The sequence below is a fragment of the Peromyscus eremicus genome, chromosome 13 (assembly GCF_949786415.1).
Source record: "Peromyscus eremicus chromosome 13, PerEre_H2_v1, whole genome shotgun sequence".
Taxonomy (NCBI): Eukaryota; Metazoa; Chordata; class Mammalia; order Rodentia; family Cricetidae; genus Peromyscus; species Peromyscus eremicus.
Window position 1 is genome coordinate 40,335,797 of NC_081429.1, and position 13,830 is coordinate 40,349,626.

The 13,830-nt window shown below is 39.5% G+C and overlaps 1 protein-coding gene across 1 annotated transcript in view; it reads left to right on the forward strand.

Moving 5' to 3' along the window:
* Window positions 1-13,830, forward strand: part of Bard1 (BRCA1 associated RING domain 1) — a 68,126-nt gene that overhangs the window by 38,362 nt on the left and 15,934 nt on the right. Inside the window, exons 7-9 of the mRNA XM_059278012.1 lie at window positions 3,523-3,631; window positions 10,003-10,135; window positions 10,754-10,846. Coding sequence (XP_059133995.1) covers window positions 3,523-3,631; window positions 10,003-10,135; window positions 10,754-10,846 — 335 coding nt within the window. The remainder of the gene's footprint in view (window positions 1-3,522; window positions 3,632-10,002; window positions 10,136-10,753; window positions 10,847-13,830) is intronic.

Below are 13,830 nucleotides of genomic sequence, written 5' to 3' on the forward strand. Positions count from 1 at the left end.
ATTTCTGTATAATAAATGCCTTATAAAAATCCTGCTAGAAAGTCAGTGAAGACATTCTTCAGAATGCAAGAGCGTTTGATTGCTCCAGACCATTTGTTTATGTAGAAGTTCGCCATGGTCACACTGTGGTGGTGATACGTTGTGAAGGACTTTCATTTAGCACTTTTTTATGTTGTCATAGGAAATTTTTATTTCTGCTCATGTAAATAGCTATGCTGATGTCATCAGTTAGTATGTATTAAGTTCACTTGACTAAGGTTTTTCTCTGAAGTCTGAAATCTGCTTGTACTTGTTAGAAGTACAAGCGTGTGTGCTATGTGTATGTTTTTTAATAAAAACATGTACTATGACTTTGTTTATTCATTCTTGCAGTTGGTTTAAGAATTTGAGTCTTGGTTCTTCAGATCAGACTTCAGTTTTGTGGTTGTCATTTATAGCGTATGCATATGAGAAGGCAGTAAGTAGAGTTGGTACGTGAGCATAATACAGTGTGCAATTGGGAAGTCTCCAGGAGAGTGAGGGGCTGAGGTCCGTTTGAAATGCTCTGACATCACTTGCTCTAACTGTAAACAGTGGCTTGTGTTGAAAGGGGAAGGTACATGGTGTGGACCTGGGCATAAAGGGGAACCTGAGAATGCAGCCTTATCACTGTTTATTCGGCACTGCCGAGAGAAGACAGAGCAGCCGAGCCTGGTGGTCATGAATAGCTGTCATGAGAGATTTGCTGTGGCTCATTTCTTATCTTAATCCACTAGCTCTCTTTCCTAAGATGCCATTATAAGAGCTTTCACTAAGGTCATTGACTCGGACAGGCTTAGATCCTTATGTGTGTGACTTCTGTGACTCTTACACAAAGTTGACACTTTTCTTCTTCCCTTGACGTTTCGTTCTTTTTCCTTTAAGATGTTTTTCTCCCCACTTAGTTAAATTTATAAAATTGGTATAGTACCTTGTTAATATTTTTGTTTCCCATTTAACACACTTTTATTTTCAGTGCTCGGAATCAAATCTAGAGTATGGTGCATGTTTGACACGCATTGCACCACTGAGCTATATACCCAGTCCTCATGAACTTTAGTGGAATATATATATGTATATATATACATATATATACACACACACAATATCTGTAAAGACATTTTAAAAATGTCATTAAAAATAGGAGATTACAAAAGATAATTTCATTTTGAAACCTTAATACCACAATATAGTATATTAAAATATATTTTAAAATATTCTCAAATTGTAAAGAAGAGGAATGGTTGACCACCAAATATTATAGCTTTAACAAATCATTTACAATGGACTTGTTAAGCATGGGCTGTATTAACTGTTACTGAGTATACAAGGCAAATATGACCTAAATAGATCATTGGAACTTGTTGCTCTGTTTTATAGTCTATGAAATGATGGGGTTGTACTTTGATCTCTGAAATCTCTTCTAGTAAATCATGCTGTGATTTGTAAAGATATGTGTATTCAGAAGTCTACATCAGGCTGTTCTCTGAACCACACTAGTTTGAGTTATAGTGGCCATGATTTATTCAGACTAGATTAAATTCACATATACATGCAAACCCCCCAAACCCACGTACACACTGATACACATATATAAAAGTACACTATCCACTACTTTATTGTTTGTTTTGTGATGCAGTTTTCCTTACAGTGAATCCTGATAGTTTTCCTATGGCTGCATCTAAATTTGTATTTGTTTATATATATAGACAATAGCACCTATAATAGCTCTGGTAAATGATTGGTGTTTGCACATGAAAGCATCTTACCCACGATGATTAATGACTAGGAAATATTAGGAAATAAAAATGTGAATACAAAGAATACAGAAGTGAAAAATTCACATATAAGTTATATTCTGTTAAAGCTACTTCCTATAATTATTGGTATCAAAATGAATATTTCCATTTAGAAATTTAATTTTTTAATTTAAAACATTTGTAGAGAATATATTTGATCATATTATTTCCCCTTCCTCAATCCCTCCCAGAGTTTACCTATGTCCCTACCCACTCAGTTTTTGCTTCATTGATTCTTTGTATTTGTTGTTGGTTGTTTCTAGTTCATTGATTTCAGTCCTGGGTTTAATTATTCTTTGCCCTCTCCTCTTAGGTGTTAATTTCTTGTTGTTCTAGAGCTTTCAGGTGTGTCTCTGAGTTTCTACTCTAAGATCTCTTGGAGTTTTTGATATAGCACTTAGTGCTATGAACTTGCCTCTTGGAACAGCCTTTGTGTCCTGTTGGTTTGGCTGTGCTGTGTTTTCATTTTCATAATTAAAAGTTTTAAATTTCCTTCTTGGTTTTTGTCTTGACCCTTGATTTTCACTTAGTAGGGAGTTGTTCAGCTTCCAAGAGTCTGTGTACTTTTTGTGGTTTCTAGTATTGATACTCGGGTTTAACCTGTGGTGGTCAGACAGGGTGCATGGTGATATTTCAACTTTCTTTTGTCTATTAAGGTTGGCTTTGTGTCATAATCTGTGGTCAGTTTTGGAGAAAGTTCCATGGGCTGCTGAGAAAGAAGTATATTCTTTAGTGTTTGGGTAGAATGTTCTGTAAATGTCTCCTATGTCCATTTGATTTATGATGTCACTTACCTACAGCATTAGTTTTGTCTGTCTATTGTCCTGAGTGACAATATATGACCTGTCTATTGACAAGAGTGGATATTCAAGTCTCCCAGTGTCACTGTGTTAGGGTCACACTTCTAAAAGAGACCATGAGGATGGATACTTTGACTTCTTCCTTTTCTATTTGTGTTTTCTTGCTGTCTTTCCATTTTCTAGAAAACTAGGTCCACCGTACGTCCATTATATAGTGGATGGAGATGGGCTGGGAGGAGTCTCCCAGTCCCAGCTAAATGTGGTGGCTATGGAGTTCCTGGTAGAAAGTGATTCTAAGCCTTGGGGTCTCTGATGTTCTACAGGTTGGTGGCAAGTCTCAATGCAGTGGAGATGGGAGTAGAAGGAAAGGCTGAAAGGGGCCCCAGGAAAGGACTAGGGGAACCTGGGTCTTTGTTAAGAGGCCCAGCCTCTAGGGGGATGGAGGTTTGTGCCAGGAGGAGGGGCTACTGTGGATAGGCTGCAGGGAGACTAAGGGTAAATAAACCTGGAGAGACCTTAATGGAGGACAGGAAGGGGGATAAAGATTGCTCACCTGAGCCCCAGCCTGGTGTGGAGACTGGGAGTCTCTGTGGATCGGCAGCATCACAGGGGAGTGGAGATGGGGTAGAAGGAAAGGGTAAAGGGGCTGCTGGGAAGAACTAGGGGGACCCTGGGTTCTCAGTTGAATCCCTAGAGAATGGAGGTGGGGCTAGGTTCCTTTGCTTCTTTATTGAATTCAGTAGCCTTTGATAGTAGATCTTCATGACTAAGTGAGCTCTAAGTCACTTTAGTTACAATTGTGTATTATTAAGGATGTTGAAAAATAGTTCTAGAAGTATGTCTGTTTGTTAAGGATGAAGTTATACATTTTATGTACTTAAACCCATCTGTACTTGTTTTACCAGTAACATATTTGGTGTACGGCCTGTGGATTATACAGACAATGAAAATATAAGATCATTATTGCTGCTACCAGAGAAGAATGAATCATTCTCAACTAGCCAGTGCTCAGTCGTAAGTATGGATTTAGCTTTGGGACATTTATATCTTTTATTGAACTTGGTTATGAAAGGAACATAATAGAAAAACTTCCAGTTAGCAGATAGCTTTTATTCACCAGTTATTGAGCACTTCCAGAGTACTGACTACTATGGATTCAAAGGCATAATCAGAATACATCTACCAAGAAATATTTATTGAAGCCTGTATATTTTAGGCAGCATTCATACAACAATGAATTTGACTAAAGCAACTCTTACTTCAAGGAATTTGCTTGCCAGTAAGAGGTAGAGAAAAAAATGGTCTGTGAATATGCAAATCGATAAATGCAATCATTTCAGAAGTGGGTACACAATTGCTTTCAGGGTGGTTTTGTATTGTGTAGCTGGGTGGAGGTGCTAGGCTCCTGAAGGACACTGCATTAGTGAGGGCCTTTTAAGAACCAGTTTGAACTAAAATTTGAATTATGATGGGGAGCAGCCAGATGGCCACAGAAAGAAAGACATTGTATAGCAGAGACCCTCAAGTAGATGAAATGGGCACGCTTGGAGATTACAGGTAGTAATGGCTGGAGAGAGAGAGAGTCCGAGACTAGAAACCATTGAAAGGTTTCAGAGCACAGGGGAGACAGGAGTTGGATTGTGTCTGAGTGATTGTTCTTTTGATTTACAAAAGGGAATCTGTGGAGTGTGTGCAGGAGTGGAAGAACTAGCACTTAGGATTGTGACAAACAAGTGCCAACATGATGTGAACTAAGTGAATAGCATTGGAGGTCTGTAAGAAAGAAATAGTGAAGTTGAGTGTGTTTTTCCCAGCAGTACTTTTTCTTGGCTTTTCTGTGACGAGAGGGGAAGGAGTAGACTTCGTATCACTGGACCCTTTTGCTGGCATTGGAAAGGGGACCCTTTGTCCCCTCTGCCAATTTTACACCTATTGATGGAGCTGTTAAGTAGTAGTTGGTTATATGAACCTGTGAATTAAATAAAAGGTACAAGGTAGAGACACAGTGGGCAAAAGGCCCATTCTTTGGGAACCCATAACCAAGTGGAAGATAAAAATATAAAGAAGTTTGTTATAAATTGTGATATATAATAAAAGCAATGAAATGTGCAAAAGTTATAACATGTGCAGCAGAATCAAGGAAGCTCACTTCAGGAGCTGTCAGGAAGAACTTCCAGAAGATGACAGGGTGTCTGAGGGAAAGAGAGCTGATGGATGCTGCTGTGGAAAGTGACAGAAAACTTCTAATCAGAAACATTTGACTTTTAAAGATTATCCCACTGGCAGTTGTGACTGCATTGAGAACTCATGTTTTTTCCTTTACCTGCCATCCTTGATTTAGTGGCTCTGATGTAGCTGGAGTTTTCTCTCCGGGGCCCGCCAAGCCCCGGCAGTCTGACAGCCCACTTATAAAATAAACACACAGACGCTTATAATATTTACAAACTGTATGGCCGTGGCAGGCTTCTTGCTAACTGTTCTTATATTTTAAATTAACCCATTTCTATAAATCTACACCTTGCCACGTGGTTCGTGGCTTACCAGCATCTTCACATGCTGCTTGTCATGGCGGCAGCTGGCAGTGTCTCCCTGACTCAGCCTTCCACTTCCCAGAATTCTCCTCTCTCCATGTCCCGCCTATACTTCCTGCCTGGCCATTGGCTAATCAGCGTTTTATTTATACAGAACGATATCCACAGCACTCTGGTGTTACATGTGTGTCCTTGTGTCTTTGGTTGGTTGCTGCAATTCCAGATGTGACAGTGGCCAGCTAGAAGAAGACATGAAAGCAGTTTCTTGAAGTCTTCACTGAGATCTTTCTTACGTTTTATTGCTTAGGACAGGCTACATACTTACTGTTTTTGGTGTATTGAGGGATAGAGATGGGGCAGATCTCGTAGTGGGGGCTACCAGAGCAAAATCTGGATTTTTTTTGTTTTTAGCGTAGAAGATGGGAAGAATGGGTTTTGTGTGGAAAGCCAGCACAGCCCACTGCTGCGGCTTCTCGGAGGGAAGGAGGCATACAAAGCTCTTGGACTTGTAAAGCACTACAGGGTTAGTGTGCAAGGAGAGTGAGGGAGGTTCAAGTAGTTTCCGAGTGAAAGGCTAGATTGGGATCAGCCTATGCAAGCTTACTGTCCTTACTAGGGACGTGTTCAGTAGATTTAATAGGGCATCAGCAAGGCGTTTATACCTGGAACACGATGGTCTGCAGCACAGCTTGGAGTCAGAAGAAACTCAGCTTGAGTGGAGGCTGCTGTGGTGAATGGAGTCTAGGGTTCATGGGGTCTGAGATTATGGGTAGTGAGATGAGGACGGAGAGGAGAGACAGACTCAGGGAACTCACTAGATTTTCATATTTGTTCAAATGATGAGAGGTTGGCAATACGACAACCAAACTTTCTTATTGTCTTAATGATCGATATGTGCCTGAGGAAGCTCATGAGTGATAAATAAGTGGAGGTAGTAGGTCATGTGCAGTTGTGAAGAGGCAGCTTACATCTGGGATGTCATACCTCTAACTGTTACCAGACTCCACTCACTCAAGCCAGGCTGCTTTGCTGGCTCGTGTCGGGCTGAGATGAAGCCGTGACTGTTCTGCAGAGCCCTTTCTGGACAAGTGCGGTAGTGACTGATGCCATTGCTTAGTTACAGATTGAGCCAGAGCTAGTTATAATTTGGTGAGGTCGTAGGTGCTATCATGGGTAGTTACCTTTATACCCTGAGAACCCTTTATCTTTTGTTTTAGACTGCAGTCTGATAAATGTGTTCCAAATGATAGTTTGGGAAATGAGAAGGACCTAGAAGTCAGCACTTTAATTTCTTCCTTTTAAGAATGGGAAAACTGAGACCTAGAAAGGTCATGATTTGCCCAGGATTATTAACCAGACATTAAAACATTTTTTAATGGACCAATTAGAACTCAGATTTCTTAAGTCTTAGGTCAGCTCTCATTCAGTTCCACCATACTTTATAAATTGGTACTTATTTTACTCATTTATTCTTGGACTCCCTGCCAGAACATAGTACATTTAAGTTGTCATCACAGATTATGTTAAATGTATCAGAAATACAGATATCTTTATGGTATTCTGAGAGTCTGATTATGGTAATCACTTTCAGAAAAGGATTTTTATTTTGAAATCTAAGAAACATACACTTTCTGTATGCCATGTGGCATTGACTTTATTGTTGTGTCTTTCTGTTGTTTTGAGACAGGCCTTCATTATGTAGCCCAGGATAGCCTGGAACTTGCAACCTACCTGCTTCTGCCTGAAAGGGTAAGAGGCGACACCATGGCCAGTCTTACTTATTTTCTTAGTGATTTGTGGCTAAGGAAGCTAATGGATGATAAGCAAGTCTGTGTAAGTGGAGATGGTTGCTATGTGCAGTCATGAGGAGGTAAGGTCTAGGATGTGATGGCCCTAGCTGCCACCAGACTCCACTCACTCAATCCTGCTGTCTAGCTAGGTCTGTAGTCTGTCATGTATGTTCCTATTCAGGTCCTAAGCTTTAGCTATTTTCTCTGCCAAGAACGGATTTGAGAAGCCAGGGCCCCTCAGTCCTACTTCTTACACCCTTCAGACTTGGCTGAAACTAGAACCTTATATTTGCTGAGTGAGCAGTCCACCCTTGAACTACATCCCCAGCTCTGGACCATTTATTAAAAATAGCAGTCTCCCACTGATGCACCTCACTCCCTCATTCCCTTTTACCATACAGTTGAGAAGTGATATCATGCTCTTCCTCTAGTTGATTTTTCTCTTCCCCATTAGAATTAAACTGTTGTGAGGGCAGGGACTGGTTCACTGCAGCAGGTCTTGGCGTGGAGAATAGTGTGGCAGGTACTGAGTGCTCAGTTACATGTGTGTTGACTGTGAGCAAGCTTTTAAGCCTGAGAGTGGTGGGTGCATTGCATGCTGGTCCCCACATGATGTGCACTTGCTTAGTAGTGGAGTCTAGAATATTTATATTTATATTGCAAGCTGTGCTGAGCAGATGGTAGAGGTGATAAGTCAGTACAGTTTAGTCCAGCTGTGTCTCATTCCGAATTGTGTTACGTGTAAAACTTGGTGGCCCTGCTTTGAGGCTGAGAAGCACCCTCTGGTATTAACCAAAGCTTCCTACCATGTTCATTTAGGGACTTCTCTGCCCATGGTCCCTTAAGCCAGAATGCTTATCTTTTCTAGTCTTTCCTGATTCTTTAAAAGTTTTTGTTGTGTTTGCTTATGTTTATGTGTGAGTGTGTGTGTTCATAGATAGGCACATATCGTATGCACATGTAGAGGCCAGAGTCAACAGGAATCACTCTCTCCTTCTACCGCGTGGGTCCTGGGGATCAAATTCAGGTTGTCAGGCCTGGCTGCAAGCCCCCTCCTTCCCCAAAGCCATCTTCTTGACTCTCTTTTTAGATGCTTTAACCCCACTAGTTCGATAAATTTATTAATAGTAACAATTTTATCTAAGAAAAAGACCATGTTGAGTTTACGTTTTGAGTTTATTTAATGCCAAGAAACATAATCTCCAAGTCTCTATAAAGTAAAGTTATTACGTTTGGGTTTTTTTTTTGTTTTTCGAGACAGAGTTTCTCTGTGTAGCTTTGCGCCTCTCCTGGAACTCGTTTGGGTTTTTTTAAGCATCATGACTTCGAGATCCCCTTACTTGAATTACACCCACAGCCCCTTTGATGTACAGTCCCAAGTTGACATGTGACTCTGGCAGCTGTTTGTTTTATTATAGCCTTCCTTAACTAGAAGAAGTTAGTACCGATTTCTCTATTCTATGCAAATTTAAAAGACTATGATGGGAGAATGCTTGACCCACTTTGATACTTCCCTTGGTTGGCCCTAATAGTAGTATCTGCTATATTTAGAAATGATATATTTTCACTCCTACTTTATACAGAGAGCTAATTTAGCTAAAGTGGAGTCATGTAAATCAAGAAGCAATGTGTTCTCTGCAGAGCTATTTTGATGGCACTTATTGAATGGAGAAGAATTTCTGACAATTGATTTTTAATATCATTGTAATTGAACAATTTAAAAAAATGTACTGAACTAGTTTCGTGTTGTAGAGTACACTGTTTGGATTTGACTTGGCTATGTTTTCTTACAGAAGCTAGTAAGGCATGTATATGAGAATGTGATAATATCTGTGTGTCTAGTCAAACCTTTGTTATCACAACCATAAGGGAGCAAGTTTAACTTGCTGAACTTAATTGCCAAGCATAGTCATCTAAAAACTTACTGTGGTATTTCTGTGTACTTACTTGCTGTATGGTGGATCTCATTGGCTTTAGTGTGAATGAACTGAGTTCAGCTGTTTGTAGATTTACCCCACAGCTGAGCTGCCATGTGTCTAGAAAGTCGGAATGAATTCGCACTGTTATGACATGGAGGTTAATGTGGAGACCCTAGCCTCCTCTCACCTAGTTGTCGAACTGCAGGGGTGCCTGTGCCTTTGCTGTTCCTGCATGTTCTGCAGAGCGCTTGAAAGCCCGGCTTTCCACTCACTGCCTGCGAAGGCCCGACGCCTTGTGGTGTATGTGGTGACTTGGCCTTAGTCCAGTGTGTTGGATTTGCATGTTCCTCTCTGGATCATTCCTTCTCTTTCACGGGCACCTTCTGTTTGTTCCGTCTTTTGCGTGCTCCACCTGTCATTGTTCCTGAATTGTCTCTTCTCATCTCCCATACTGTTCACCGGTGCTTTTGGACTCCTGTAAGTGCTGAGGGTAGATGCTGAGCTAAAATCATTAGTTTCTGTAACTCAGCCTGTGTTTCTTATGAGGAACTCCCTCTGATTTGTGGATCTGCTTTCTTCACTCTCCAGTTCGCTTGCCCATGTTCATCTTCTTGTTTCAGTGTCAAAATTCATTTTCTTCAGAATCAGTGCTGAATTTTCAAAATCATCTTAGCTTAAACTGAGTAGACCAAGTGTGGTTTAACTCTTTGGAAGAGGGATATGAAATTGGTTATTTTTAATGGCTGTTTTAGGTTATTGGGGACAGAATGAAATTATAAAACCCTACAGGAATCCAGTTCAGCATCAGGGGAAGAAGCTTGCCCATGTGGAGAGAGCTATTCCAACTGACAGTGACTTGGGAGGAAAATAATTAGAACAATAGTTATTCAAATGGATTGAGTATTAGAGTTATGGGTACTGATTCAGTAGGAATTACTATGGATTATTATTAGCTGGAGTAAAGCAATTCATAAAATAAATCCCCTGTCTGGTGGGTTTGTGTCTTCTCTCTGTGTTCCTTGTGTGTTTTTACCATGGTGTGTGTCTTCTCTCTGTGTTCCTTGTGCGTTTTTACCATGGTGTGTGCCTTCTTTCTGTGTCCCTTCCATTTTTTACCCTGGTTCCTCTCCGTTTTTCACTAACAGGTGACTGCTGGGCAGCGAAGGAATGGGCCGTTGGTGCTCATAGGTAGTGGGCTTTCTTCACAACAGCAGAAAATGCTCGGCAAACTTGAGGCACTTCTTAAAGCTAAAAAATGTGCCGAGTTTGACAGTACAGGTGAGGTGTTTGATTTCTTTCTTTCTTTCTTTCTTTTTTTTTTTTTTTTGGTAGAAAATAATTTGAAGTTAGTCTCTTTGAAGCACGACCTTTGATTATATATGTTTTGAACATTGGGTTATGGTTATATATTTTGTATCTTGTAATCTTAAATGTTTCTATACTTTATAGTTTTAATATACTTAAGAAATGTAAAGTGTTTATTTTGCTTGTTTTTGTGGTACCGGGGATAAAACCCAGGCTGTTTCCATGCTAGTAGTCAAGTGCACTACCACACAGCTACATTTTCAAGAGGATCTGTAAAGTTAAGCCTTATACATATTGTAGGATAGAACACTATTAAGAACAGATCTGAGTTTATTAATAAAGTATAATGTAGTGTGGTACCACAAATAATTTGAAAATACCTGAAACATGTGTATTTGTTAATATGCTTTTTACGATCTGTTTTTCATGTTGATGGCCAAGTTAAAAAGTACTGAATAAAATAAACATTATACTCAATATAAAAGTTGGCTGTGATGAATACTTAAGTGGAAGTTAATAAAATAGACTTAACTGGTTGTAGAACAATAGGGAATTATTTTGGTTTCTCCTTACTGCTATTTTGTATCTTAGTAACCCATGTCATTGTGCCCGATGGTGAGGCTCAAAGTACTCTGAAGTGTATGCTCGGGATTCTCAATGGATGCTGGCTCCTGAAGTTTGACTGTAAGTACTGGGTGTGGGAGGATTGCTAGACTAGTTAGTATATGCCTGTGCCTTCAGATCATCACTGGCTCCTGAAGTTTGACTGTAAGTATTGGATTTGGGAGGATTGCTAGACTAGTTAGTATATGCCTGTGCCTTCAGATCATCACTGGCTCCTGAAGTTTGACTGTAAGTACTGGATTTGGGAGGATTACTAGACTAGTTAGTATACGCCTGTGCCTTTAGATAGTCGCTGTTTTCAAAAGGATTCTTGTATAATTAGTGCCATGCAGATATTTTTAATAAATGTGAATATAAATATGCTCTGATTTTAAGGTAGTTTTATTTTGCAATTCCAAGTATATTATTAAAGAATTAATGTAGCTTATTGTTAACTTTGAAGTCTAAACAGTCCATATTAATGTTAAATGGTGTATTTGACAAAAATATACTCACGTTTTAAATCCATTGCATGGTGTATCTATGAAGTGAAATTAATTTATTGCTTTCCATTTAAAGTTTCTACAGTATTACCCGTATAACATTCTTTTCATCTCATGGCTGACTCAGTCCTTTCAGGCAGCTGTTGGTTTTATTACCAATCCAAAATTTACCGTTTGATTCTACTTGATGTGATTACAGCAGCCCTTGCCTCAGCCTCCACTGAAACTGTGTCTCCATTTCTCACTTGTAGGCAGTCAGATGCCATCACCCTCAGAGCTCCCTTCCCTACTGGTCCTGTAGTTTTTCTTCAAACATCCCCCCTTTCCTCCCTCCAGACCCTCTCCCTCCCTCTTCCTAGTTATTTTCTATTCCTTGGTTCCTCGAGTATCTGCTTTTTGGTATAGTAGGCTAAAATATGATGGCAGCTTTTTGGTATGATTGCTAAAATATGATGGCAGATACACCAGCTCTTATTAAGCACTTCTTTAGAAAGCTAAGTGGCTGCAAAGGACTGACAGGGAGGTCTTATGATATATAGTTGAGAACCTGAATGTTGCTTATACTCAGGAATGATTGAGGGCCAAAATTTCTCAGACCTGCCACACACATCTGTGCACATGGAGTTGCTCTGTATTGTGATTTATTAATCTTCTAGAGCTGGATGCTGATACTGGACACTGCAGTCTCCTGTAATGATAATTATACCAAAGCAGAAGAATGAGTATGTTGATTATAAGAAACACATTGTATATTAAAATTCATTAAAAATACTGGCTTTGTGCTTTGAAGGCCTTGTGGTAGGGTGATTATCAAGATCTTAAGTTTGCACTTGTCAGCATTCATGTCCTCTTAAAATCGGCTTCCACTTGCTCCCTATGGTACTAGTCAGTTCTCTGGGATGTGATTCACCATGATGAAACACCATGCCATCTTTTCTCCTCATTCTCTGTTAATAGTTGCTACCAGTCAAAACCAGCTTGAGAAGCATGATAATTAATTGACAATATGTCTAGTTTGAACTTTATTTTACCTTTTTTTGTCTATAGTAAGTCTCTGAGTCTCAGTATTTAAAAACTTAAAATGCCTCCAAGGTTATGGCTTCTTTTGTACCACACCTAGGCCAGAACCATTGCCAATGGTTAGAATTAGTCAATTTTCATAATAACAAGATCTTACTAATAAAGAGTGTGGGATTTTGAATAATCTGTTTCTGAACTTTGAGTCTGTTTCTTAAGAATTTGCTGAACTGGCATTTGGATACATGTACAGTCTATGATCCATTTCCATAAAACCTACCTTCTGTAGGAAATGTGAGATTTGTTACTTTAATGGCTTGGCCATGTCATTTTTAATAGAATCACAGATAGACTCAAGCTGACTGAATAGTGTGATATTTGGTGATTCTCATAGTAGTGAATGTGTCTGCTAATGCTGATGGTTCTTTTAGGATAAAGGATGGATAGGATCTCTGATTAAAGTTCATATGTTCATATTTTCTAATATAGAGCCCAAGGAGAAATAAGTTCAAAGTTTGAGGCAAGTATTTGGGTAGTCACTAGATCACTGGGATTATCAAAATAAGTCATATACTCTCAAGGTCTTTCTTTCTTAACAGAGATTCCTCAGTCTGTTTTTAGTGCCAGGCACCTCTATTTTATTGGAAAATATTCCAGAGCACTTCAGAACTGTCTGAAAATCATATATATTAGAGAAAAATGAAGGGGATTACTCATTTCAAAATTAATTATCAAGATGCATGACTTACTAAAACTTAGTAATTCTAAGCATTAGTTTGTTGGTAGATAAAATTGTTAATTGGAATGACTGCTTATAAACTTTAATATTGACTTTTTATGGTGTTTTCCATAAACCAAAGCAGAATTGTTCATCATGTGTGTACATGTCCTCGTGTGTGGAGGTGAGAGCTTGATGGCGGGCGTACGAGGCTCCCCCCTTTCTTTTTGAGACCGTGTCCTGGACCGTGTCCTGGAGTTTCAGTGAACCAGGCACTCGGAGATTGTGGGACAGGCTCAGCACCGTCTGGAAATCTGCCTGTCTCTCCCACTGTTTCCCACTTCACTGTGCTAGGGTTTACTCCAGACCAGTTATTCTCAAACTTCCTAATGCCCTTAATACGGCTCCTCATGCTGTGCTGACCCCAACCATAACAGTATTTTCACTGCTACTTCATAACTGTAATTTTACTACTGTTATGAGATGTAAATATCTGATATGTAGGATGGTCTTAGGTGACCTTTGTGAAAGATCCTTCAACCCCCATAGGGCTCATGGCCACAGGTTGAGAACCACTGCTCTAGACTTTTGTCTGTGAACTGAATAAGGAAGAGCAGGGAGAATACTCTTTAGTGTTGTTTTCTGATTGGTTGGTTGATTTGAGTGATGGACTCTAAAGAGACAGCCACCAAGTAACCTCATGATCAGCTTAACAGAGTCATTCTTTCCTATTAGAGTTCCTTTTAAAAGTGCTGTAGAGTTTTAAAGATTAATGTAACTTCTGTTTTGCTCAAAAACTTTGCCAACTAATAAAATTTAAATAGATA